The sequence below is a fragment of the Thamnophis sirtalis genome, unplaced genomic scaffold, assembly GCF_051295495.1.
Source record: "Thamnophis sirtalis isolate CommonGarterSnake01/CBP01778 unplaced genomic scaffold, rThaSir2_p1.2 scaffold_8, whole genome shotgun sequence".
NCBI classification, from domain to species: Eukaryota; Metazoa; Chordata; class Lepidosauria; order Squamata; family Natricidae; genus Thamnophis; species Thamnophis sirtalis.
Genome location: NW_028261388.1, coordinates 52,409,095 through 52,435,625, shown reverse-complemented (window position 1 = coordinate 52,435,625; position 26,531 = coordinate 52,409,095). Strand labels below are relative to the sequence as shown.

The following is a 26,531-nucleotide window of genomic DNA, read 5'->3' as shown; positions in this document are numbered from 1 at the left end:
CACCGCCACACTCCGAGCATAACTTCTTCTCTGGCTTCCAAACTCCAAAACTCGGCTGCCAAGTCTTCCAGCAGTGGCCGCTCTAGAAGTGTGCTCTATGGTTGTGGACCGGCTGCCGGACAGAGTGTCTTCCAGCAGCCAGCCCACAACCATAGAGCACACTCCTAGAGCTCCATGCACTGACCTAGGGAGTATCCCTAATGTGCCAAGCCGCGGAAGCTGGGGAGCGGGCAGAGCACCACATGGCTTAGCACCTTAGGGATACCCCCTGGGTCAGTGAATGGTGCTCTGCCCGGCTGGAGAGGGGGTTTGCCGGGCGGCTGCTCGTGAGTGTGGTCATCTCGTGGCTGCTTCGCCCAAGGCTGTGCCTGGCTCTTCGGGAGTCTGCTCACAAGGGAGCAGCCACCCGGCAACTCCCCCCTCTGACCAGGCAGAATGCCACTCCCCAAACTAGCGGTATCCCAAAGGCGGCAAGCAACATGAGCGCCTCCCCCCTGGCTCCCCGGCTTGGCGCCTTTGGGATACTGCTAGGTTGGTGAGCGGTGCTCTACTTGGCCGGGGGGGGGGGGGTGGTGTTGTCCAGGGGGCTTATTTTCAGGGGTGGGCTTATATTTTTGCCCACATGAAAAATGTGGCAAGACGTTAGTTTCAGGACAGGTCGTATTTTCGGGGAAACACGGTATCAGTTACCAGTTGATAGACTCTAAGTCTACTTATTTGTTCTCAAATCTTTTGTGCTCTTTTAAAACAGAGCTAATATGATGAACATATTGGATAACCATTTGTCTGAAGTGGTGTAGGGTTTCCTGCCTAAGCAAGGTCCCTTCCAAGTCTGTTATTTTGTATTTTCCTATAATTTACATTAGTACCATTACAGTTGCGTTTTCAGGTACAAATGAAATAGAAAAATGAATAAAAGTTGAATCTTGACGACAGTACTTTTGCTAAGCAACCTCTTTGGCAAAGTATTACAAGTAACTATGTTGCAAAAAAATGTGCAGTCTACTGCAATCACAGTGATTCATGGCAATATAAATAAAAACATATTATTTCTTGCAGAAAATGAAATATATTTATAGCAGAACTTGTATTTACTTCAAACCAATATTTCCAAATGCTTAGCAGCAAAAATGAGTTAAATTATACAGAAGCTGTTAATAGAAGAATGTGCCCTATTTTAAGTAAAATGCTATCTTAGTACAAGTGTTAGTTAAAGTCAATGTACCTGGTTAGTAGGAGGCTGCTGAATCTGATCAGCAAATGGTATGGAAATTTGTTGTTCGATTATGTTGTGCTGTCGACGATCACTGTATTGCTGATGTGAATGGGACATCTGTCCAGCCATCTGAAGGCCAGCAGCATGGAATGAAAATGATGGTGCAAGCCGAACAGTTGAAGGTTTGCATGCTGAAGTCTCTCCTCCTAGAAATGACAGTACAACAGTTCAGTATAGTTTTCTTATATTGGTTATAATCTATCTTCACATTAAATGTACAAACAGACATAAAGATATTTATCTAGGTTTTGCTTAAAACAAACAAACAAACGAAGACAAAATGTGTTAAAACTGCATGCCCACAAGTTATGTATGTATTTTTTTTTTAAGTGGATGGGATGCAATGAAACATGCACTCAATATAATAATGAATCCTATGTTTGCTATCAATTTTTCTTCTCCATAAATTTTCCTCTTTTCAATCCCATCACAGCAGATAATTCTCATATGGCTAGAATATGACTGAAATGGCATTTATTCTAAAATAAATTCATATTTGAAAGAAAAAAAATGAAGTTTTGTTTTAATGGACTATCTGAAGAAAGTTCAGTTACTTATAGTCCTTGACTTATGACCACTTTTTAAACAATGGTTTAAAGTTATCATGGCCTTGGAAAAAGTAACTTACACCCTATGTTCGCACTTATGACCGTTGCACCATCCCTGTGGTCATATAATTGCAATTTGCACTTGGCAACTGCCTTGCACGTTTTGATCAGTTGCAGCATCCTAAGGTCACATGATGCCTTTTGGGCAAGCTGAATTTGCTTAATAACTGCAGTGTTTCATTTAATGACCACCATAAAAATTTTTCCAAAATCAGTCCACTTGACTTATTACCACAGTGACTTATGTTGGAAATTTTGGTCCCAATTGTGATGATAAGTCAAAAACTTGTTTGTATTAACAAATTTCACTGGATTTTGTAATATTAACTATTGATAACTACAGTATCAATAAATTTCAGAACTACTCAGTTGAAGTGATTTGCATTATACAATTACACAAATAATACAAATTATGCTGTTTGTATTGTGACACCACTGCATAAATGAATATAGGTAGTCTTTGTTTAATGATGCTGATTGGGACCAGAAACTCCATCGTTAAGCAAAAAAGTCTTGTGACTGTGCTTAGCAACAGCACATTAAAGGAAGATTGTGCAGGTTGTTAAGCAAGGACCTCATGTGACTTCCAACTTCTTGTTGGCTTTCCCATGACTTTGCTTGGCAGAAACCAGCAGGGAAGATTGCAAATGATGATCATGTGATTGTGGTAATGCTGCAACAGTGTTAAGTACAAGTTCCAGTTATAACTATCACTCATTCAGTGCTGTCATAAGTTCAAATGATCACTGAGTGAGTGACTGTTAAATGAGGACCACCTGTAATCAATCAGAAAATTGATTCATTTGATGCAAAGTCCATTGCAATTGAGGTCTGAAAAAAAAATCAAGATTTTACTGTAATAAGTTGAAAAGAGATAGCAACCAACATATGGGGTCTTCAACTAAATTCTCTCCCAATCCCCACTAGCCCAAAAAGCCACTCCCAAAAGTAGGAGGTTTTGCTGAGTGGCACAGATTATGGCTAAAAAGGCAGGAGAATCTCCAAAGATTAGATGGAAGCACTCCCATCTACTTGTCATTTTTCAACCAATCTTCCAACCTGTCATCTTCCATATACTTTCATCTGGATCCAGCCATATGTTTTTCATATATGTACTGAGTTCTAGCAAAACTGTTTATAGAAAGAAACAAACCTATCCCAACTAACCAAGACACTCTACAGTTGTCAGCCCTACTAAATAGACAACTCCACAGTAAGGCTGAAACTACTTGTATTAAGATTATCTATAATAATACTCTTTCAAGTCTGATTATGCTGTGCCTCCTCCCCTTCTTATAGTTTAGTGAATTAGACAGACATCTACCTGAACCACCTTTGAATGTTATCCTGCTATACTAAGCTTATAAAATGTGTCAGCCCCTTTTGCCTAGGCAATGGCTCTTGCATACCTCCTCCAAGATCATCCTTTCTTACTCTCTACAAGAGTGATGAAGCAGTTACTGCCTTCAATTGGTATTGCTGCCACAATCTTCTTTTCCTCCCCTCAACCAGTGGTATAGCAGCAAAGCTGAACAAAGGGAAATGACTTCCCCTGCCAATTAAGAAACACAAGGTCACTTAGCTTAGCATCTGGTGATCAGTTTAGAGAGGTCTAGCTATCCTGAAGCATGTTCCAGACTACACCCCTCTCTAAGATGTAAATATATATCAAAATATTTATTTAGTATCAAAACTGTATTAATAAACATTACTACCATGTTAAGAGTTATGTTTAAAGAAAGATTGATGCTTTCAAAGAGACGGGAGAATAATTAATGGTGCATGTATGGAGTACATACAAAACAAAATCACCTCCCTAAACTCTCTCTGATTATTCATTACAGCTAGGATTGTGCATGGGATATAGATACATACAATTCTGTACACATCAACTCAGAAGGTACTGAATTTTTAACTTAAATATAGATCTGTTTTACTAGGTTGTAAAACAATAGGTGTTATTGGAGAATTTGGTATGTACCTCTGTTAACAACTTTTCTTTTTCACATATAGGTCAGAAACTTGTTTAAACTCTCTACATTTTTCTTTATTAATGCTTTCAAACTTAGTAAGTTTTTCAATTTAAATGTTGTTTAATGTGTAACAATCTTGTGGCAATCTGGTTCTGCTGTTCCATTCCAGAGTGTATCGACTTTTAGCTCAACTTTTTTTTTTAGGTTAGTGGTTTAAAATATGGAGACAGTATTCTATTTCTTTAAAATAGAAAATGATATTATTTCAATCTGGTCCTTATTTTGAACCTTGAATATTAAAAACTTCTTAAAATGGAAATTGGGGAGCCAATTATTTACCGAGGTTAGCTTTTAATAACAGGCTTTATTTTTTTTTACTGTAAATTTTAAGATATATTATTGTTTTATAATTTTGTTGTATGCCACCCAATCACTTTTTTTTAAGATGGGCAGACCTATAAATTTGATGGATGGGTGGATGGGACTGTTTGACTGACTGACTATAAAAAATATTTTAAGGGATTGCCAATAATGATGTGACAATGATCTGCACTGAAAACAAAAATGTACTATTTTTGTGAATCATTTTAGCCCAAACATCTAAAATAGCATTCATTTCAGAAAAAGTAGAATATTGTTGCCCAGCTTTTCTCCACACAAAATTAAGCATAACGCAATATCCATGTTACATCTTTTTTTACAATTTCCTTTATAGAATGGAGGTTCTCTGGGGATCTTTGAAGTGCAGAACAAGATGAAGCTCAACCACATATAACTAGGATACAGCATCACCAGTTTTTCACCAGTTAACAGTTGCATAAAGTTTGGACCTGTCGTGCAAAGAAGATCACAAAGAGCAAGGAAATTCAGTCAGTGGTGGCAGGGGTGAAAGTGCTACTCTCTTTTTAATGGGATGCTTCAGAGTTTAGTTCTTTTTTAAAAAAAATCTGATTAACATTTATATATTTATCTCCTAATAGATCCTAATGGAAAATGTCAGAATTTGAATGGGAAAGACTAGTCTTAAATACAATCCAAACAGGCAGGAATACTTATTGATTCTAAGATTATACCGACATTATATACTACCCCCAAGAAAATGGGCTAATCATCAGGGAGCGGGCTATTGATAGATAACATATGATAGAAGATGGAACTATGTCTAGAGAGGTTTTTGCTCAGCTTGTCCTGGTTCACCAATTGCGGCTCTCCTTAAAACAGGATGCACTGGAGACTATCACTCATGTTTCTTGTGATATATTTTTTAGTTTGGGTGTTGGCAACCTGTGGCTCTTTGGGCCCTCTGCTGTGGCTCCCTGTTGGGTGATTCCACCACTGGCTGGCGCCACCCCTCACCCTCCTCTCCCAGTCACTCCTCACCTGAGAATGTAAGGGTGACGGCAGTGGATGGATACTCGCTCCTTCTTCCAGAGTGGGAGAGAAGCGCCCCTGTACTTGCCTCTTCTTACAGCCCGTAGGCCGGAAGAAATAACACTTTCTTTCTTCTGAATAAAGAACACTTTATTCAGACAAATATGAATTGATTGACTGAATTTCTCTTAAATTGTTTTTACTTTTTGTCACAAACTTTGAATTATAATGAATGTAAGCATTTCTTCCATTCTGCAGGCTGAGTACTTGTAAAGGTTAACAGTGAAAAAAGAAGACTCAAATGATAAAAAGTTACATACTCCATTTCCTATATATTAAAGGTTTTTTTTTAAAAAAAAATACCAATTTTAGGGGGCGGGTTAAAGGAAGGTTCATAGTACATAATTTGCCACTTATCAGTCTCATTTTCTGAATCTGAAATGTAATCTATCAGTAGCTTTTATATCTTTTTAGCCTTTATTTTTATTGTTGATGGATTGCTGAGAACTGGAAGATTATCTATATATTAAGAAAACTTTATACCCTTTTATATTTTACCATGATTTCTGGTATCTCAAACTTGGAGTTGTTTCTTCTACAATTTATGTACTGTTCAAAAATAAAACATTAGTATTACTTAATAATCCATTTTTATTGTTCAGCAAAATGGGAGAAGGGGGGATGTTGGAACTACAGCATTGTGATAGCTATTACACTACAATTCCCAGCACTCCTCATCAATCAATGGTTATGTCTTCTATGTATGTAGAAGCTGCAATTAACCATAATTTGGAGTGCTATAGTTTTTTAATTACAACATACAGACTCAAAATTAAATATAATTTGAAAGTATCAGCTAATATATTTCAGAAAGCAACTTACAGGTCAATGAACTGAATGCAGAACATAAATTATTAAATTATTCAATAGTAAGTTTGAAAAATCTTCCCACTTAGCATAATTAATTTGTACTCCAACATTGTAACTTTCAGGTGTAATGCAAACCAGAACAGTACGTAACAATGTACATTTTATTTATGTCCCTTCATAATTTGTAATTCCTGGTGGCTGCATGGACAAGTCACTATAGTTTTCTTGGCAAGGTTTTACAGAAATGGCTTGGCATTGCCTCCTTCCTAGGGATGAAAGAAAGTAACTTGTCATGCAGCAAGCTTCATGCATAAAGTGGGACTAGAATTCAGTGTCCTGGTTTCTATCCTGGTGTCTAATCACTGTACCAAACCGGATCTCAGTATAACATACAGTAGGTATGGTTAAACTTAACAACTTTACTACAACCATTTTTACATGCATCATCAACCTGTGTGCAAAAGAATTCAACAATGCTATCAGGAAATTATGCAGTGAATTAAGAGTAGAATATATATTTAAGGACGACCAATTTAAATTTTGGAGGGGGTGGGGATGCACCTTGGGATGGAATACTGTATAGTAATAAGAACTGAGAGATCAGCTTTTAAAATATTTACTAAAATTAGAATTTCACAATCCAAAGAAATATATTGCTCCAGCCTAGAGAAGATAATGGATTTTCCCCACAATTCATTAATTAGATAGGTGAAATAAAATGCAGAATTATTTAGAAATGGATTAGAAAAACAGAGTTGCTTTATTTAATTCTAGTATATGAAATTATAAAACTACCCCCCAAAAATATGGATACGTATCTGCGAACACCAGATTAATACTTAAGGATAGTTGGGCTCTTCAAAGTACAGGTAATCCTTGACTTACAATAGATCACTTAGCGACAGGTCAAAGTTACTATGGACCCCCTACCTATAACTGAGATCTGACATTCTGACAGTCTCCCCCACCCATGCTCACCTGACTTCATTTTGGGCACTCAGCAACTGGTTCACATTTACAGACATTTGTGATGTTCTGTGGTCACATGACTGATTTACAATGTTTATGGCACAGTTTACTTTCCATTTTTTGGCCAAAATTCCTCATAGCAATCAATGACACTAAGTATGCTTTTGAAAGGAGAATTTAAAAAAAGTTAAGGCAAAAAGAAAAAATGGCATTGAATAGGGTATTTTCCATTTATTGATCAAGTGAGAATAATTGCTGCCTAGAACAGTGATGGCTAATCATTTTGCCCTCATGTGCCAAAAGTGCATGTGCTCAACCCATAATGCAATACATGCACAAACCACCACCACCTGGTCTCCATTTTGGGCCTAGCAGGCCTCCCTGCAGCCTCCTGGGACCAAAAACGGGCTATGGGAGGGGGCCTCCTCCGGGTGCCGTCGACTGGACAATGCCGGCTGGCGGCCCCCCAAGGGAGGGCCTTCTCTGTAACTGCGCCGGCCTCATGGAACGAGCTACCCGCGGAGATCCAGACCCTTACCACTCTCCCGGCTTTCCGTAAAGCGACTAAGACCTGGCTGTTCCGGCAGGCCTGGGGCTGTTGAGTAATATTCCAGCCCCACGTGACTGAATGGTGATTTTGTTTTAAATAATTGGTTTTTTAAAAATATTTTATGTCTTTGTTTTGTTGTGAGCCGCCCAGAGTCCCCTGAGAGTGGGTGGCATACAAATTTTATTAAAGTAACAGTTACAAAGTCACATGTGCCATAGGTTCGCCATCATGGGCCTAGAGCAGCGATGGCGAACCTTTTTTGGCTCGTGTGCCATAAGGGGGGAGCGCAGAAGGGTTATGTGCAGGCGTGCCGCACCCATAATGCAACGCGTGACACTCCAATGTGCATGCGCACATGGAGTGCTCACCCCCATTTTGCATGCTTTTTTCGCCCTCCCCACGCTCCAGAGGCTTTATAGGAGCCTAGGGAGGGTGAAAACAGCCTCCCCCGCCCCCCGGAGGCTTCAGGGACCTTCAAGAGGCTTCCCTAAAGACTCCTGAAGATACCTGAAGCCTCCGGAGGGCTTAGACTGACCCTTCGAGCAAATCGAAAGTCAGTTCCTGAACTTCCGGTTTGCCCACAGGGCCAGTTTTTTGCACTCCGGAGGATTCAGGGAAGCTCCTGAAGCCTCCGGAGGGCATCAGGGGGGGCTCTTTTCGCCCTCCCCAGGCTCCTATAAAGCCTCTGGAGCCTGGAGAGGATGAAAAGTGGCTTTAAAAAAAGCTGAAGTCAGCTGGCCAGTTGACAGGACAACGCCTCGCATGCCCTGATAAATGGCTCCGTGTTCCACCTGTGGCACGCGTGCCATAGGTTCGCCATCCCGGGCCTAGAGCATTGTTTCCAAACTGAGGCAATTTCTAGGTGTGAACACTTCAACTGTGAAAGTTCTCATCAATGGCCTTGCTGGTTGTGAAATTCTGGGGTCTTTGCTAATCTGTAATCTAGGGCCTTCAAAATGCAGTTGTTATATAATTAATTAGTGCTTTCAAGATTTTCAATTTTAAAAGCACAAAGAATGTGAGACACAAGTAGTATTAAATGATTTTAAATGGAGATACAAGAATTTTAGAAATTCAAATCAGCCTCTGGAAATTTGATAGAAAAAATGTACAGTGGAACATAATTCTTACAAATATGAAAAATAAAACAAATCTATTATAGTATAAATTATGAGCAAATATTCTGTATTATGTAAATTCTAATTTATTAGAAACAAGAGATTTATATCACATCAACTCAAATTAACAAGGTGCATCTGTAATATTTTAAGGAATAAATAGAAATACAATAGTATTTGACAATGCAGATTAATACATTTTGCTTGGATATTTAATTTTCTACTTCTTTTTTTTATTAGTAACTATTTGACAAACAGATGAAAAGCACCACACAATTCTATGTCACGTTTCTAATTTCAATTGTAATAACTCTCTTTAGAAAGCTATAAAGTACCTTTATTCCATTTTTAAAATCAGATAAAAAATAGATTTTTCTACAGATAGTCCTCAAATTACAAACATTTGTGCAGTGATAGTTTGACGTTACGATGGTGCTGAAAGAATGGTGGTTATTATCGGTCCGCACAGTACCAAAATTCCCACCAACCATGCAGTCAAATCACCATAATCTGGGCACTTGGCAACTGGTTCACATTTACAATGGTTGGAGCACCCCGCCTTTTGTGACCTGGCCTCCTGGCTTCCTCAGAAAGTCAATAGGGAAGCCAGCAGGGTAGGACGTAAGTCGCAAACCAACTTGCATACCTTCTACCAGCCCCTCTACACTTGCATTGCGATGGCCACTTGTGCACCCCTTGATCCTCACACTTCCCTCAGAACTTTATGCACTGCCATGTGCTTTCCCTAACTCTCCTTATGCTTCACTCTCAACCCACACCCACGCATCTTCCCTCACCCAACAGCAGCCACTGTGGGCCTCCTTACAAACCATCTGGAACTTGAAATTTCTGGCCGACTGACTTAGAAATTGCTCTTGCTTAATGACTGTGAGATTCAATTAAGAATGGTAACCAGGATTGCAGGGATTATCATCACTAATCAAGGCAGTTGTGATTAGGCAGGACTCCCTGGATAACTGAAAAATGCCACCATACAACCTTACTGATTCCCACCCCCCTCGCAAAGAAGCAGTTCCCTGTTGTTACGTTTATTACTTTTCAGCATATTTTAAATATGCTGAACTCAAAAGAATGAGTCAAAGTGTTTTGGGATTGGAGTTGTAGCATATTCCCTATAGCAGGGGTGTCAAACTTCCATTGTCATGTGACGTATTGTGACTTTTTTCCCCTTCGCTAAACCGGGCGTGGCCAATGTATGATGCATCTGGCCCGCAGGCCGCAGATTTGACACCCCTGCCCTATAGTTTCAAGTGTGCTAACATCTTGGGAATTTAGAGGGGGGAAATATTTAGCCATACACATGGGTGCATTAGCCTATATAACAACAGTCATATATTTCTGATGATAGCTCAAAAAAAGTAGAGAATGAGATATCAGTTAAGATCACATCTAGGGATTAAGAATTATTTCAGATTATTGATTTATTGAAAAAGATATCAACTGAAGACAACAGAAAATTGAGTGTTATGGGCAATTCAACTCTTTGTCTCTCTTCTGTAATAACACTTTTTTTTTTGTAAATATCAATTAGTTGTCTGCATAATTGGTCAGCCAACTAATTGACCAAGAATCTGTAGGCTCATTTGATATTGTGGAATTGAATAACCTCAGCAAATCAGAAAAGGGGAAGCAGAGAGATTGTTCCTGTTTTAGTGGTCAGTGTACATCTGGCCAGAGCTAGGAATGGCTGCCAGTTACTGTTCTCCGAAAATAAGAACTCCCCCGATAATAAGCCCAATCAGGCTTTTGAGCGCATGTGCTAAAATAAGCCCTCCCCTGAAAATAAGCCCTCCCCGAAAATATTGCAACACAGCAGCAGCTATGAGGTAACCATGCTCACTGCCTCCTGCACCTCAAAAATAAGACCTTTCCAAAAATAAGGCCAAGCACTTGTTTCGGGGGTCAAAAGAAAATAAGACCCTGTCTTATTTTCGGGAAAACACGGTATATGTTGCATAATCTTCAACCAGCATTATGAGCAAGTATGTATTACCCAGTACTAGTGATGAGTGGCCTCTCATCATTTCAACTTGGCATGCATAATGGTACATAATTGTTTCTCAAGAACAATTATGACTTAGCTAATCTGCAACAGAGGGTGTCTCAGGGCTAACCCTTCATATCACCAGAAATTCTTAGGTGAGGCTCTTCGTACTCTCTGAGCTTAGTTGTTTTTTCAGAGGTTTCATTACATAACTAGGTAATATAATCAGGAAATCATTCTCTTCTCACTCATTTTATATCATTCTTCCAAATTTACAGAACTTTCCCTATAATTGTTTAGTACTATGAATCTTTTTATTTTCACTAGTCTAAATAATCTGATTATTTTTAGCAAATGTATGTCCTTTTCTGTAACTCAGGGCAATAGCATTCTGAAACTATTGGGAAAACCATATGTTCAAATGTATAAATAAAAAGGGGTAACTAAATCCATTTATATTCACAGTATTAGAATTATTAACTCAGGCAAGAATTAAACTTCCTATTTTGTTTTATACACACAACAGGAGAAAGAATCACTCATATCACAGAAGATTGAGGTCTGTTTATCAAGCTTATGCCCTGTTCAAAAAATCAACTTAGATAGAGATAATTAAAAGAATAGGTGAAATAATATTTTGCACATATGAAGGTGAATAATGATTTACATGGAAGGTTTACAACTATGGCACCAGAAACAGGAGAGAAAAGTTAGCCAACAAAATCATGTGGGGATTGTGCTGTGTATGAGTCACAAAAATATATACTGTACAGGTATATTTATTCAGGATACTTTGAGTTAGCTCAGTGCAGAAACAATTTTATGACCAATGCCTACAACTTTAGCATCCCTCAATCATGTGATCACCATTGTAGTCAATATGTGTTGTATGGCTGACCTTTTGCTTTTCTTCCCTCCCTTACAAAGCAAACATTTGAAATAAAGGAATTACGTAAGAGTAAGCAGGCACACAATGGGGAATGCAGATTGAAAGGTATGAGGTGGCACTGGGAAGTGCAAACATATGCAAACAGCTGATGCATTTCCCATGTGTCTGCTTACTCTTTTGCAATCTCTTCTTCGCCAATCTTTCCACTAGGGGGTGGGGGGAGATCAGGCATAGAAGGTATTTCCCACAAAAATCATGGAGAGATTGCTTAAATAAGCAGAGGGGGAGAAGGAGAGATTGGAGAAAAAGGGACTACAAGAGAGTGAACAGCAACACAAGGAGGAATACACTGGCTGTTTGCATAACATAGAATAATAGAGCTGGAAGGGACTTTGGAGGTCTTCTAGTCCAACCCCTTGCCCAAGACCAGAGTCCTTATACTATCTTGGACAAATGGTTGTCAAAGTTCTCTTGAAAACCTCCACCAATGAAGTACACACAACTCTAGGAGGCAAGCTGTTCCGTTTATTAATCATTGTCACTTCCAAGAAATCTATCCTTATTTCCAGGTGGGATCTGTCTGACAATCTTTTGGAAAATTGCTATGATGCTTCCACCTAAGCTTTCTCTTCATTTGGATAAACATACCCAGTTCCCTTAGTTGCTCATCATACAATTTAGCGTCCAGACCCCTTATCATCTTTGTTGCTATTCTCTGCACTCTTTCTAGTTCCGCAACATCTCTTTTGTATTATTTTAAAAAAAACATGGGGTTATTTTCTCATTATGTGCATGCTTATTCTCCTGTAATCCCTTTCTCTGCAATTAATATAAACATAAATATTAATTCATTTGTTACCCCAGGCCTCAGGTAAACATTCCAAAGGGTGGGTGGCTGGTTAAAAGAGAAACAAAAGCTGAAGGTATGAAACTGATTAGTCTTTTCAATAATATACAGCATTTGGGAGCCAAATATCGGAGGCAAACATTGCAAAGAGCAGTGGAATTGGAAAAAGACCATTATCTTACCTGAACAGTCGCTCTACGTGCGATGCGGGAAAGTCCAAGCATGGGTTATCTTGTCTATCTGGTCAAAGATTAAGAAGTTAAAAGCTTTGGCCACGTCTTTTCCTTCTGCTGAATCCTCAGTTTTTCGACGAAGACATGGATCTAGAAGACGCGTTGTCTCAGATGAATCGACCACCTCCTGATGCGGGACCAGAAGGCCACAGGGTGGGGTTGGACTCTCCCCCAGCACACATAGAATGACCGTTCAGGTAAGACAACAGTCTTTCTTTTGTGCGCTGCTTGGAGAGTACAAGCATGGGACATACCCAAGCAATGTCTCAAGGGAGGGAAACAGGCTGGTCCAGGGTCCTACGTCTGCATCAACCCTTTGAAGCACTTGTCTCCTGAATGAAGCCTCAGCCGAAGCAAACATGTCCAGTCTGTAATTTCTGACAAAGGGCGTTGGAGAAGCCCAGGTTGCTGCTCTGCAAATCTCCTTGATCAATGCTTGTGTTGTCCAAGTGGCCTTCGTGGCCGCACTTCTGGTTGAATGAGCTATAATGCGACCTGGCAAGGGCTTGGCCTGATGATCATAGGCCAATGCAATACAGACTCGTATCAAGTGACCAATGGTGGATGGTGCAACCTTCTTCCCAATAGATGTCAGCTGAAAGGAAACAAAAGAGATTCTATTCATCTGAAGGAGGCGGTTCTCCTGATGTATCTATGGAGAGCTCGTCGCACACCCAAGGTATGCCATCGCCATTCCTAAGGGTGTGTAGGTCTCGGGAAAAGGTCAGGTAGGATGACCTGCAGATGGTCATACTTCAAAATTGTGGACAAAGCGGCCACTTGTCTGCGGAGAATGTTGGGGGAAGTCTAAAATTTGCAGGACTGATGCTGAAGATGGAACTATTCTTCCTTTTGCACACCATCAACAGAATGAGGCCCAGGTCGCATTGTAGATGGGTTCATAGAAGGCTGTCTGGAGGCTAGTTTAGTTGGATCACCCTCTTGGAACGGTGATCTGTTCTCAGAATCTCCCTCTTAAGTGGCAGATGGTCAACTGGAGTATGGACGCTCTGGGTGCTCCAGAGCCCCCTGGCTGAGGAAGATCCTGTCCTGGGGTATCCTCCGGGGGGTGGGGGATACAGGCAGTCCTTTCAGATCAGCGAATCCTGGTCTCCTGGGCCAGTGAGAACGACCATTGGTCTTACCTGAAGGGTCCTTCTCTGCACACTGCGGGAGAGTCCAAGTATGGGTTATTTCAGTCTGCTTGCCCTGGACTGAGAAAGTCTTTTACCTGGCCACGCCTCCTTGCGTGGCCACGTTCTCCAGAAAAAATGGAATAGTCAAGTCCGTGAGGATGTCATAAGATCAACTTCAAGGCCGTGAGGATGTCATGAGGCGATCAAGGTCAAGTCCGTGAGGATGACATAAGAATCTCAAGGTTAAGTCAGTAGATGATACCACCACCATCCCGGGACGACTGGGCGGGTTGGACTCTCCCGGAGTGTGCAGAGAAGAACCCTTCAGGTAAGACCAATGGTCGTTCTCCTGCACACTGCTTGGAGAGTCCAAGTATGGGACATACCCAAGTTACTGTCCATCGGGGCGGGCAGAAGAATTGTCCCGGGGCTCATCCGCATGAACAACCGCCTGGAGCACTCTTCTGCCGAAAGCCACCTCAGCAGAGGCAAAGGCATCAAGCTTGTAGTGTCTGACGAAAGGACCATGCCACCGCCCGACAGATCTCCTCAATCGAAGCCTGAGAGGCCCAGGCTGCTGAGGTGGCGGTGCTCCTTGTCGAGTGGGCAGTGATGTTACGAGGTACCGCCCGAGCCTGACTTTCGTAGGCGGAGGCAATGCAAGCCCTCAGCCATCTTCCCACAGTGGCGGAGGAGACCTTCTTGCACAGGGAACCAGGTTGGAAGGATATGAAAAATGCCTCGGACTGTCGAAATTCCAAGGTTCAATGAAGGTAGGCCTTTAGGGGTCACCGAACATCCAGTGAGTGCCACGAGCGCTCACGCGCGTCAGAGGAACGCGGACAGAAGCTTGGTAAGATAACTTCCTGCGCTCTATGAAAACGGGTATTAACCTTCGGGATGAAGGACTGATCGAGTCGCAGAACAACCCTGTCGGGATGAACAATGCAAAGGTCCTGACGCACCGGCAGGGCCGCCAACTCGGAGATACGGCGAGTGGAGGTGATGGCTATCAAAAAGGCTGTCTTCAGCGTGAGATGGCGAAGGGAAATGGAATGTAGTGGTTCGAATGGTGGAGTGGTGAGTGCCTGGAGCACCACGGACAGCCGCCAGGTGGGATAACGATGGATGGTGGGCAGATGTAGGTTCGAGGCGCCCTTCAGGAACACCCGCACTCCAGGAACTTTGCTGAGAGGAAAGGAAGGGAAGGGTCTCCGGCCCAGACCGTAGCTAACGCGGCCACCTGGCGACGCAATGTATTGGGAGACGACCCCTTCCCAAGGCCCTCCTGCAAGAAGTCCAAGACGCGGCCCACGGGAGCGGTCACAGGATCCAACAACCGGTCTTCACACAACCTGGCAAAGGAGGCCCACGTGGCATCGTAAATTCTCGTCATGGAAGGTCGACGAGCAGCTTGCATAGTACGCACCACTTCCTGCGAGAAACCCTCGCTCCTCAACAGGTCCCCTTCAAGTGCCAGGCAGCCAACTGCAACCACTGGGGGTCCGGATGGACAACTGCCCCCTGGCGAAGAGAGACCTGACTCGGAAGTATCTGCCACAGAGGGGACACCGACAGGCTGACCAGGTCGGCGAACCAGGATCTCCGGGGCCAATGAGGAGCCATGAGGATCACCTCCGCCTCCTCCGCCATGATCTTGGCGATGACTTGTGGAAGAAGAGGAAGCGGAGGAAAGGCATAGAGCAGACCCCGGGGCCAGCGGCACGCAAAGCGTCCGTCCCTTCCACTCCCAGGGTTTGAAATCTGGAGAGGAACCTCTTCAGTTGTGTGTTCTCCCTGGTGGCGAATAGGTCCATCAGAGGTAGGCCGAACTTGACGGTCAGGCGGTGGAATAGGGCTGGCTCAAGTTGCCACTCGGCGGAATCGATGGTAGTCCTACTGAGCCAGTCCGCGTGGGTGTTGTCTACGCCCGAGATGTGGTCTGAGCGGATGGACTCTAAATGGCTATCCGCCCAACGCCCCAAGGCTTCCGCTTCCGCCATCAGGCGCTTGGATCTGGTGCCACCCTGGCAGTTGATGTGCGCTTTGGTGGCCATGTTGTCCATCATCAGAAGGACGTGCCGTCGACGAACCATCAGATGGAAGTGATGGAGGGCCAACCTCGCCACTCTCAGTTCCAGGAGGTTGATACTGCAGCGGGACTCCGACGCAGACCACTTTCCTTGAACCATGAGGTGGCCCAGGTGCACTCCCCAGCCGGAGAGACTAGCGTCGATGGTGACGATCACCCTGTCGGGCTCTTTGAAGAGGTGGCCCTTGAGTATTGCCGGCGACGTCCACCATCGAAGAGACCTCTTCACAGACGGAGGCACGGTGATCAGCATGCTGGAGTTGCTCCTGCTGGCTCTCTGGTGAGGCAGAAGCAGCCACTGCAGGGCTCTTGAGTGCAGCCTGGCCCAAGGAACAATTGACAGGCATGAGATCATCTTCCCCAGTAACTGTGACAAGAGGATCACCTGAGTCTGCCTTGCACGGATCACCTTGTGTGTCAGGGAACGGAGAGCCTCTACCCTGTCTGGGGATAGGAAAACCCTGCAAGAGGAGGAATCTATCACCGTCCCCAGGTGGTTGATTCTGGTGGAAGGGGAAAGATGGCTCTTCTCTAGGTTTAGAGAGAAGCCGTGGTTCCTGAGGGTCCTCATGGTGATACGCAGATCCCGCACGGCCTGCGGCCTGGACGACGACTGGATGAGGATGTCGTCCAGGTAGCATTGGAGCCGTATGGGTCTGGACTGGAGGTGTGCAGCCACAACCGCCAGAACCTTCGTGAAGGTTCTGGGGGCAGACGACAGGCCGAATAGGAGAGCCTGGTATTGGAAGTGTCGGCCGGCATAAAAAAAGCGCAGGAACCTCCTGTGCTGCGGGCGGATGGGGATATGGAGATACGCCTCCTTCAGATATATAGATGTCAGGAAGTCCCCCTGGCGGATCCCCGCCAAGATGGATTGGAGGGACTGCATCTTGAACCTCCGGCAGGCAATGAACCAATTGAGGTTCTTGAGGTCCAAGATGGCCCTCCCCCCCCGAGCTCTTGGGAACCAGGAAGAGGATGGAGTAGTAACCCCTCCCCTCCTGCCTGGGGGGCACCTGTTCTATGGTGTTTATCTCCAGAAGGTGAAGGACCGCCAGGTCCATTCGCTCCTTTTTTACGGGGCAGGAGGGGGTTGGGCACCTGATGAAGTTCCTGGAGGGAGGGGCAAGAAACTCCAGTGAGAGGCCCTCCCTGATGGTCTGAAGCACCCAAGCATCCTCCGCTGTCTGGGCCCAATGGGAGGCAAACAGCTGGAGACGACCCCCTATGGGAGATGACCTCGGGAAGTCACTTGGACTTGCGAAAAGGTCTATTGGAGGCCCCACCGCGGTTGAACTTGCGGAATCCGAATTGCTGCCCCCCCCTGTCGCGAAAGGAGGATCTCTCTTGCGCCCTCTCCCGATTGGCCCGAGGACCTGTTGGAATGATTGAAGGCAGTGGAAGTGGAAGGCTCTGAGGCACGAAAGGACTGCCTCCTACGATAGCGGAAGGGCTTGCGGTCCTGCTTCTTGGCAGTTGAAGGCAAAACCTTCCTTTTATCCTTAGACTCTATGAGGAACGGGTCTAATACCTCCCAATAACTTGGCACCCTTGAAGGGAGCCGCAGTTAACTTCCACTTATGCTTCTGGTCCGCCTGCCAGTGGCGGAGCCAAATAAGGCGACGGGATGTAACGTTCGAAGCTAAGGCCCTGGACACAAACTTGGTGGCATTAAGTGAGGGGTCCGCGGCATACTGGGCGGCCGCAATGGTCTTAGACACGTCCTGGTGAAGACAGTCGTCTTCAACCGGAAGCTTGCGTAGGAGTTCCCTCAGCCAGATCACGACAGCCCTATTAAAGAAGGAGCCGGAGGAGGCCGTTCTAATGGCACAGGCCGTCGCAAGATGAGTCTTGTGGCAGGCCTTCTCCGCTTTTTTGTCCTCTGCTTTGAGACCCTCTAATAGGTCTGCGAGAAGGGGCGTGTTGGAGGTCAGAGCCGTGATAGGAGGATCCACCTCTGGAAGGACCAGGAGATTCTCCAGGGCTGGCTCCATCGTATATAATTGCTTATCCACCCCACTGGGGGAGGAAGAGGTGGCTGGCTGATCCCATTGAGGTTGTATGAGGTCAAGAAAGAGTTCGGGAATCAGAACCAACTGCTGGTGAGAGGGAGTTTGAACATGGCTGCATTGGGGTTCACCGGGGTGGCCCCTGCAGCAGTAGGGACTGGAGTGGGTTTAATCCCCTCTCCGGTAGCCACCTTCACCTTTTGTAGGATCGATTTAAAAAGGGTAGGCTTGAAAAGCCCTGAAAAGGACGGGGCGTCAGAAGTGAGATCCTCATTTCAATTTCAATTTCAAAAGATCCTGGCCAGGGTCTTCAAGGGCCGAGGTCTCGCTGACGACGGAAGATTCAAGTGAAGGGTGGCGCACCCGCTTTGGCGGTGGCAGACCAGCCTGGGTGAGTTGAGGGGGACCTGAAGGCGGACGCTCATGCTTCCGCATGGCCGCCTCGACAGCCTTAGCAATGGCCCTGTCCATCATCCTTTGCATGCTAGGGGAAAGCTCGGCATCGGAGTCAGAATCCGAATCCATAACCAGATCGGTAGGCTCCCCTTGGAGTGGAAGGGAGCGTGCAGGGGGAATAGATCCGGAAGGTCCTACAGAGTCCTGTCCCTGGTCGTAGGACCAGGAGGGAGCAGGTGAAGATGGAGCTAAAGATCTGCCAGGAGATAGGTCCTGTGATCCAACCTCCTCGGCCAACAAGGCTGCGGGATCATCCCTGGAAGGGGGCGGGGCTGAGGATCCCCCAGGGGTAGAGGAGGGGGGAACATCCCTCTCCACCAGGCGCCTGGCCTTCTCAAACTGCTTGTCAAGGGCCCTCTGGTGCCTTTCAGCGTCCCTAGCCTCGGCCACAGAGGGAGTCTTAGGGTGTTTACCCTGGCTGACCACCCGAACCCTGCCTGAACCCTCCTCCACAGCGGGGGTGTGAGTCTCGCTAGGAAACTGCGGGGTACCCTGTCTACCAGGGAAGGAACCTGAATTAGAGGGGTCCATGGTGAAAGAGGCACACAAGGCAGATCAGGCTATAGGCAGGATCACAGACAACTCTGACTGGCAACTCTACAACGAAAGACAGACAAAAACTGTAAGTTGAGGTACTTATGACCAAAAATATAACAATAAATATGCATTCGTGGAGACAGTGAAAAGGAGTGCCAGAGACAGAGTAGGTAGGGAGGAGGCCAAGGACTCTGCTGCAAAAACAGCTAGCCTTATCGGGAAACCCAGAGAAATGCCTCAAGCCTGCGAAAAAACAAAAGGAATTGAGGGGATACCAATCATGCAGGCCCCGGGCCTCTCCGTGCCAGGGCGCAGGCGGACACTGGCGCTAGCGCCACTTAACTGTCAAGGAAGGTGGCAGAGAGGCAGTTGAGGGATGGTAGAAGCCCCCACTGCGCCCCCTGATCACCCAGCGGCTGCCCGATGGGACGGGGCTGAAACGGTGGGCCTGGGTTTGAAAGGGCGCAAAAAGCCTGTCGCCCAAAATGGCCACCACAACAGCGTGGAGGGAAAGGAGAGCGAGCCAAAGCGGCAAAAACGTCGGCTTCGCTTGTCTCCGCGGCAGGCAGAACCTCCCCTGGGGCCAGAAAATGAAAAAACTGCATTAAAAACAAGAAAGGATGGCAGGCGCAGCTTTGCTGCGCTCCCTGAGAGCCTTGCCGTTGATCGCCGCGCCTTCAAAAGCAAGCGGCGGGCCTCCGAAGCCGGCTGCAAACACGCGGCCTGGAGAGCCCTCCCTGACTCACCCGTCTGCCTCCCAGCCTCTGAGAGGCTTAAACGCAGCAATTCAGGCTGCTCTGCTACAAGGAAGGAGAAAGTAAGAAAGTCAAAAAAGATTAAAAGGGAAAAGACTAGAATTGGAGAGTCCAAGCCAAGGGAAAAGAGACCAAAAAGCTGGAGCTCACAGAAATCAATCCGATCGGGCTGGACTGAGAATTTTTTCTGGAGAACGTGGCCACACAAGGAGGCGTGGCCAGGGAAAAGACTTTCTCAGTCCAGGGCAAGCAGACTGAAATAACCCATACTTGGACTCTCCAAGCAGTGTGCAGAAGCCACGAGAAAAACCTCTGACAACTCCTTCCTGATGACCCTCGGGATGAGGGGAAAGGAAGGGAAGACGTACAAGGGGCCAGGAGGTTACAGGCAGTGGAGACCGTTGGTTCCTTCGGTGCCTCGGTATGGGAACTTGGAGAAGAATCTTGGCGGGTGGGTGTTCTCTGGGCTGGCAAACAGGTCTAGTGTTGGACAGCAGAACCTCTCGGACAGCTGTTGGAAGAGATCGGGATGCAGATGCCACTTGAACTGGTCGATGGTGGTTCTGCTTAACCAGTCCTCCTGTATGTTGGAGGCTCCCGAGATGTGCTCCACCCGTAGGGAGAGGATGTTTTTCTCCACCCAGATGCTCATCTGCTCCATCTCTCGCATGAGCGATCTGGAATGGGTGTCCCCGCCTATTTACATGCGTTTTGGCTGCCACATTATCTATGAGCAAGATAACTTGTTAGCTGGATGCCTGTGGCTGGAAGTGGTGGAGCGCCAGATGCACTGCTCTCAGCTCCAGCAAATTGGTATTATGTTGTAGATCGTCCGGTAGCCAACAACCCTGCGTCACCAAGGACTGGAGATGAGTTCCCCAGTCAAAGAGACTGGCATCAGATGTTATGCTTATGCAACTTGGTTCCTTCAACAGGTTCCTTTTGTCATGGCTGGTGACGTCCACCATTCCAGGGAATGACTCACTCTCAGAGGGACCCGGACTGTGATGTGGGAACTGCTGCTCCTGGACCTCTGGTGTGGGAGAAGGAACCATTGAAGAGTCTGTGAGTGTAGTTGAGCCCAGGGAAAGATTGCTATGCAGGAGATCATCTTTCCTAATAGTTGGGAAACAAGAAGCACTTGCACCTTGTGATGTGATCTGACCTGATTCACATCGGATGCTGGCACAATGTTCCTGGGAAAGGTAAATTTTGCAGGTCTCTGTGTTTATCACCACTCCCACATGGAGAAGTCTGGTGGTGGGTATCGTGTGACTCTTTTCTACGTTTATGGAAAATCCATGTCTTGGAGCACCTGGACCATGAGTTGGAGAGCCTCACCTGCCTGACACGGTGACGATGACTGGATGAGGATGCTGTCCAAGTAACATTGTAATCTGACAGGTTGCTCCCGAAGGTGGGCCACCACTACTAACAGTTTGGTGAAGGTTCTGGGGGCCAATGAAAGGCAGAAGGGCATGGCCCAGTATTGGAAGTGGAGCCCTGCATAAGAGCACCTGAGGAACTGTCTGTTGAAAGGCCAAATGTGGACATGGAGGTAAGCCTCCTTGAGATCTATGGAGGTTAAGAAATCTCCATGTCTGGTGCAATCCAAGATGGATTGGAAGGTTTGCATCTTGAAGCACCTGTATGCTAGATGGAAAATGAGCCATTTCAAATCTAGAATAGCTCTTCATCCCTCCGAGTCCTTCGGCACTAGGAAAAGGATAGAATAAAATCCTAGTTTCTGATGTTCCTGGGGCACCAGCTCTATGGCCTGGATATCCAGCAAATACTGAATCTCTGATTCTAACTACGCCTTTTTGACCTTGTCTCTGGGAATGGGGCACCTAATGAAGCATCTTGGGTGAATGGAACAAAATTCTAGAGTGAGGCCAAGCCTCACTGTCTGCAGAGCCCAGACGTCTGTAGTGGTCTCTTGCCATTGGCTGACGAAAAGATACAATCGAACACCAATGGGGTGACCCGATCGTAAGTGACTTAGACCAGTGTTTTTCAACCACTGTGCCGCGGCACACTAGTGTGCCGTGACATAGTGTAAGGTGTGCCGTGGGAAAAACACCCGCCGGCATTGCCACATGCGCCCCGCTCCCGCCCACTTCCCCCCCGCCAACGCGGGGCCCTGGAGCAATGGAGGAGAGCGAAGAGCTGCTCCAAGGAAGGGCGCAAAAGGTGAGGTTTTTGAGGAGGCTTTTCCCGTGGGATTCCCGTCGGAGGAGGAAAGCGCGGAGCCCAACCAAGCCAACTCGGGCTCCGCCTCCCTTTTTGTATGTCCTCCTCCTCCACCACCACCGGGGGAGAAAAGTGCCAGCGCCGTCCCGGAACAGGCTGCGCCAAACGGCCGCGCGCCCAGACTCAGCGGGAGGCCAAGTCCGCGCGCCCCACCTCACCTGCGCCAGTCGGGGAGGGGGAAGGAGGGGGAGGGAGCGAGCGCCGCACCTGGCCGGCCTCGGGGAGGACATCGCCGCGCCGCCCCTCACACTCCCTTCGCCGGTAGGATGTGATATTTGAACGGGCTGCGGAAGAGAGGGCGTGTAGTCACACATCTCCCCCATCACCTGAATCTCCACCCGCTTCCCTTTCCCCGGGCCGCTCCAAAGGCGCATCCTTTCCTCCTCCCCCCCCCTGTGGATCCTCCGCGCGCGTGGCTGGTGAGATGAGCTTGCTGGTGTGGAGGGATCCAAAAAGTAACATTTTTTTTTACCCTTTGCTTTAAAAGAAATGAAAACTTTTATCCAGCAAAGGAGAAGTTCAGAAAGGTGAGGAGGACTTAAATTCGAAGCTTTTATTCCGTGCGAGGGTTGTTTTGCTTTACTTAATATGTGAGCTTGGGTGGAAGGGGATGCTGGGCAGGGGTCTGAGCTGGGCCTGCATACAGAGGCCAAGAGACCCTCCCAGCCAGCCCCTGCCCTCTGAGACCATGGGAGTGAGGATCCCACCTCCACAGCCAGCCACAGGAAAGGCTCTTCAGGGGGTCCACTGAGAACCCAAGCCCAGGGCTGCTTTCTTTTACGCACACCACACACACACACACAAGCAGACAGTTCACCAGACCAAGAATCAGCCCCTGCTGCTGGGCAAGAGCAGAGGTCAGCTGGGGCCGCATTAGCAAACGATGGCTGGACAGAGTCTTGCTTCCCAACCTTGGTTGACTGAAATAACACACACACACACAAACACACACACACACACCACTGAGCTGGCCTTCTACTGTGGCCTGGCAGGGAGGCTCCTTACTCAGTGTTGACCAGGGTGCACCATTTTCTAATGGTGGTGTGCCTCGTGATTTTTTTCATGAAAAAAGTGTGCCTTTGCACAAAAAAGGTTGAAAAACACTGACTTAGACAGGCAAAAGGGTCGGTTGTTAGACCCGCGAAAGAGCCACCTGGTCTGAAGCTGCCTATCTCTAAAGGAAATCCTATTCTGATGTCGGTCAACACTCTGGGGATAAGGTCTTTGATACGACGGGGAGTTAAACCACATCTATGGGGCCTGAAATGACTGCCTGCAATAGTAGAGAGTGGTCCTTCACTCCGCCCTCCTATCATGTACGGAAGAGTCTTCCTCTTATCCGTATCCTCCACTAAAATAGGGTCTAGCGCCTCTCCAAATAGGTTGCCACCCTTAAAGGAGGTTGAAACTAACTTCCACTTAGACTTCATGTCTGCCTGCCAGTGGTATAGCCACAGGAGAAGGTGAGAGGTGACATCGGACGCCATAGCACTGGAAGAGAACATGGCCACATTGAGGGTGGTGTATGCTGAATATACAGTATCTGCTATCAGTTTGTTGATGTCTTGTAGCAACCTGGTGTCCTCTGGGGAGGTTCTGGCCTGCATTTGATGGAGCCAGAGTAGGATGCTCTAGCAAAGAAGGAAGCTGACGTAGCTGATCTATTCGCCCAGGTGCGCCTTGCAAGAAGACAACTCCGCCTTCCCCACCTTCAAGCCTTCCGCTGTGTCAGAAGGGAGGATGGACGAGGAGACGAAGGAAGCCATAGGAGCACCCACAGTTGAAACTTCAAGGAGCTCCTCAAGCTCCTGATCTATCCCATACATCTTCCTATCAATCTCACTAGGGGCAGCTATGGCGTGTGGCTGGTGCCACTGTCACAGAATTACATCCATAAACAGTTTAGGGGAAGAAATGACCTGTTGTTCCATCACTGGCTCCATGAACAAAAGGGCATTTAGGATCCTGAGTAACTCGAGCTGAATCTGTCGGCCTATCCACCACCTCCATATTGGTCATTGTTTTGGCCTTAAACAGTAGGGCTTTGAATAGGGTGGGACGAAACAGCACAGTGAAAGAAAGCTTGCCCAGGATGAGGCCCTCATCCTCCGATAGATCCTGGTCTCCTAGTTCCTCATCCCCCATGATAAAGATCTCATTACAAAGGGAGGGGGAGGGGAATGGGATTCCTGTCTAGGACATAAGCCAATTGGGGGCTGTACTTGCAGACCTGATCAACGAGGCAGCCCTGCTGCACGGGAGGCCTCTCTGGAGCAGTGCTGATTCAATGCCCTCCGTAATGGTCTCAGCAATAATGGCACGCTGAATGGAGGTCCACTGCTGTGGGAGTAAAGGTAGCCAAAGGTACGGAAGTCTTAGTAGTAGCAGCAACAACAGCAGATCCCAATATAGCAGGTGGTAAGCAAGAGAGAGGAATGAAATCTTCCTCATAAGACACTGCCTGAAAGGCGTGCATCTCACTGGCATTGGGTGACTATTCTAGCTGACTCTCCTCCAGAATCGGCAATAGCAGTTCTATCTCCAAATCTCAGGCCTGTTGAGATTTCCTAGAGGCCCTTTCTGTTTCTGCCTGTTTCTGGGCCTTGGACAATTGTTTTTCCAGCGCCTTTTGCCTCCTTTTTAGCAGCAGATGAGGGCTTCCTTGATTCTGGGGCCTGGGATTTATCTGAGGCTCCCTCTGAAGATGATGTCTGCCTGGGGGAAGGTTAGCAGTTATAGCAATAGCAGTTAGACTTATATACCGCTTTGTAGGGCTTTCAGCCCTCTCTAAGCAGTTTACAGAGTCAGCATATTGCACCCACAGTCTGGGTCCTCATTTCACCCACCTCGGAAGGATGGAAGGCTGAGTCAACCTTGAGCCGGTGAGATTTGAACCGCTGAACTGCAGATAGCAGTCAGCTGAAGTGGCCTGCAGTACTGCACCCTAACCACTGCGCCGCCTCGGCTCTTTAAGGTTCTGCCGGATTGCTGCATGTGAGCAAGAAATGGCCTGCCATTTTAAAAAGACCATTAGAATTTGAATCCTTACTCCCGCACTAAGGGCCACATAAAATTAGGGCAAATCCCAAGCCTGGGAAGGACTCCCCTTAATGCCCTAGCCAAAAATCCAAAATTCACTCTGCCTGCACCTTCACGCCACTAAGGGACTGCAGAGAACATTCACTGTGAAAGTAAGCCTTCGAAGTACCAGAAAATGGTGTGAAACTGGCAACACGGTTTGCAAGCGCTGTAGGGGATCATACTGTGCAGCAGGAACCTTCTGGCCTTGGTGCTGGGCTCTGAAAAGATCATCCAGTCGAAGAAGGAAGCCCTGAAAGTGCAGCAGCAGGCTGCTGACTCTGAATAAGCCGACTATGAGATTGGCTCTAAAAAGGCTGGTGTTCCTTCCTGCAATTAAAACAGTGCAAAAAAAGGCTTTGGCTCTCCCTCCAAGCCCTTTCGACGCCTTTGGAGCCTGAGAAGCTCAGAACTGTGATTAAACTGAACTGCCCTTCAGACAGTCACTCACGCCCTTGTGACCTCAAGACTGGATTATTGTAATGCACTCTACATGGGGCTGCCCTTGAAGAGTGTTCGAAGACTTCAGTTAGTCCAGAACGCAGCCGCACGAGCGATTGTGGGTGCACCCAGGTACACCCACGTCACACCTATCCTCCGTGAGCTGCACTGGCTACCCATTAGTCTCCGAATCCACTTCATGGATGCTGGTCGCTACCTATAAAGCCCTACATGGCATCGGACCTGGGTACCTGAGAGACCGCCTCCTGCCGATTACCTCCCATAGACCGATCAGATCTCACAGGTTAGGTCTCCTCCGGATTTCATCCGCCAGCCAATGTCGGCTGGCGACCCCCCCAGGGGAGAGCCTTCTCTGTTGCAGCTCCAGCCCTCTGGAATGATCTCCCTGTCGAGATCCGGACCCTTGCGACCCTCCCGGCTTTCTGCAAAGCCACCAAGTCCTGGCTGCTCCAGCAGGCCGGGGGGGGGGGGGCTGTGAAACATCCAGCCCAGCGGAAATTGTGAATGTTGCGGTTTTGTTTTTAAAGTGTTGTCTTTGTCTAGTCCTCCCCCTTCCCTTGTCTATTGTGAGCCGCCCGGAGTCCTTCGGGAGTGGGCGGCATACAAGACAAATAAATACAAATACAAATAAAGTGCTGCAGCTTGCAGAAGGAAGGAAAGGCCCCCAGCGCCAACAATTATTTCTGTCTCATTTTCTCTTGAAATCTCAGTCCTAATTTCCCTAATTGAAGAATCCAAGCAAGGATGATTAGAAATCATGTCTCTCTAACCAGACTGAGAAGAAAAACTGAGGACTCAGCCCAAGGAAGAGGAGTGGCCAAAGCTTTTGACTTCTCAGCCTCTGGTCAAATAGACAGAAGATAAACCACGCTTGGACTCTCCAAGCAGCGCATAGGAGAAAGTACAGTACAGTAGGGGTAGTGGTTTTTTTTTGTTTGACAGAGCTTCTAGTTCTGATTATGATCGCTAAATGAGGACTACTTATATCTTGTACTTGTACTTGTACTTGACGCCTCTTCACCCATCGTGGGTATAGGCGACTTC

General features: G+C 46.7%; 1 protein-coding gene across 4 annotated transcripts in view; it reads right to left on the bottom strand.

Moving 5' to 3' along the window:
• The window catches only part of DYRK1A (dual specificity tyrosine phosphorylation regulated kinase 1A), a 138,837-nt gene that overhangs the window by 27,832 nt on the left and 84,474 nt on the right, over positions 1-26,531 (bottom strand). For 3 of the 4 annotated variants that reach the window (XM_087721655.1, XM_087721654.1, XM_087721657.1), the window contains one exon: positions 1,226-1,422. In XM_087721655.1, the coding sequence (XP_087577781.1) occupies positions 1,226-1,422 (197 nt within the window). Of the gene's footprint in view, positions 1-1,225; positions 1,423-3,293; positions 3,437-26,531 lie in introns of all 4 variants that reach the window. The other variant, XM_087721656.1, reaches the window with a different exon arrangement.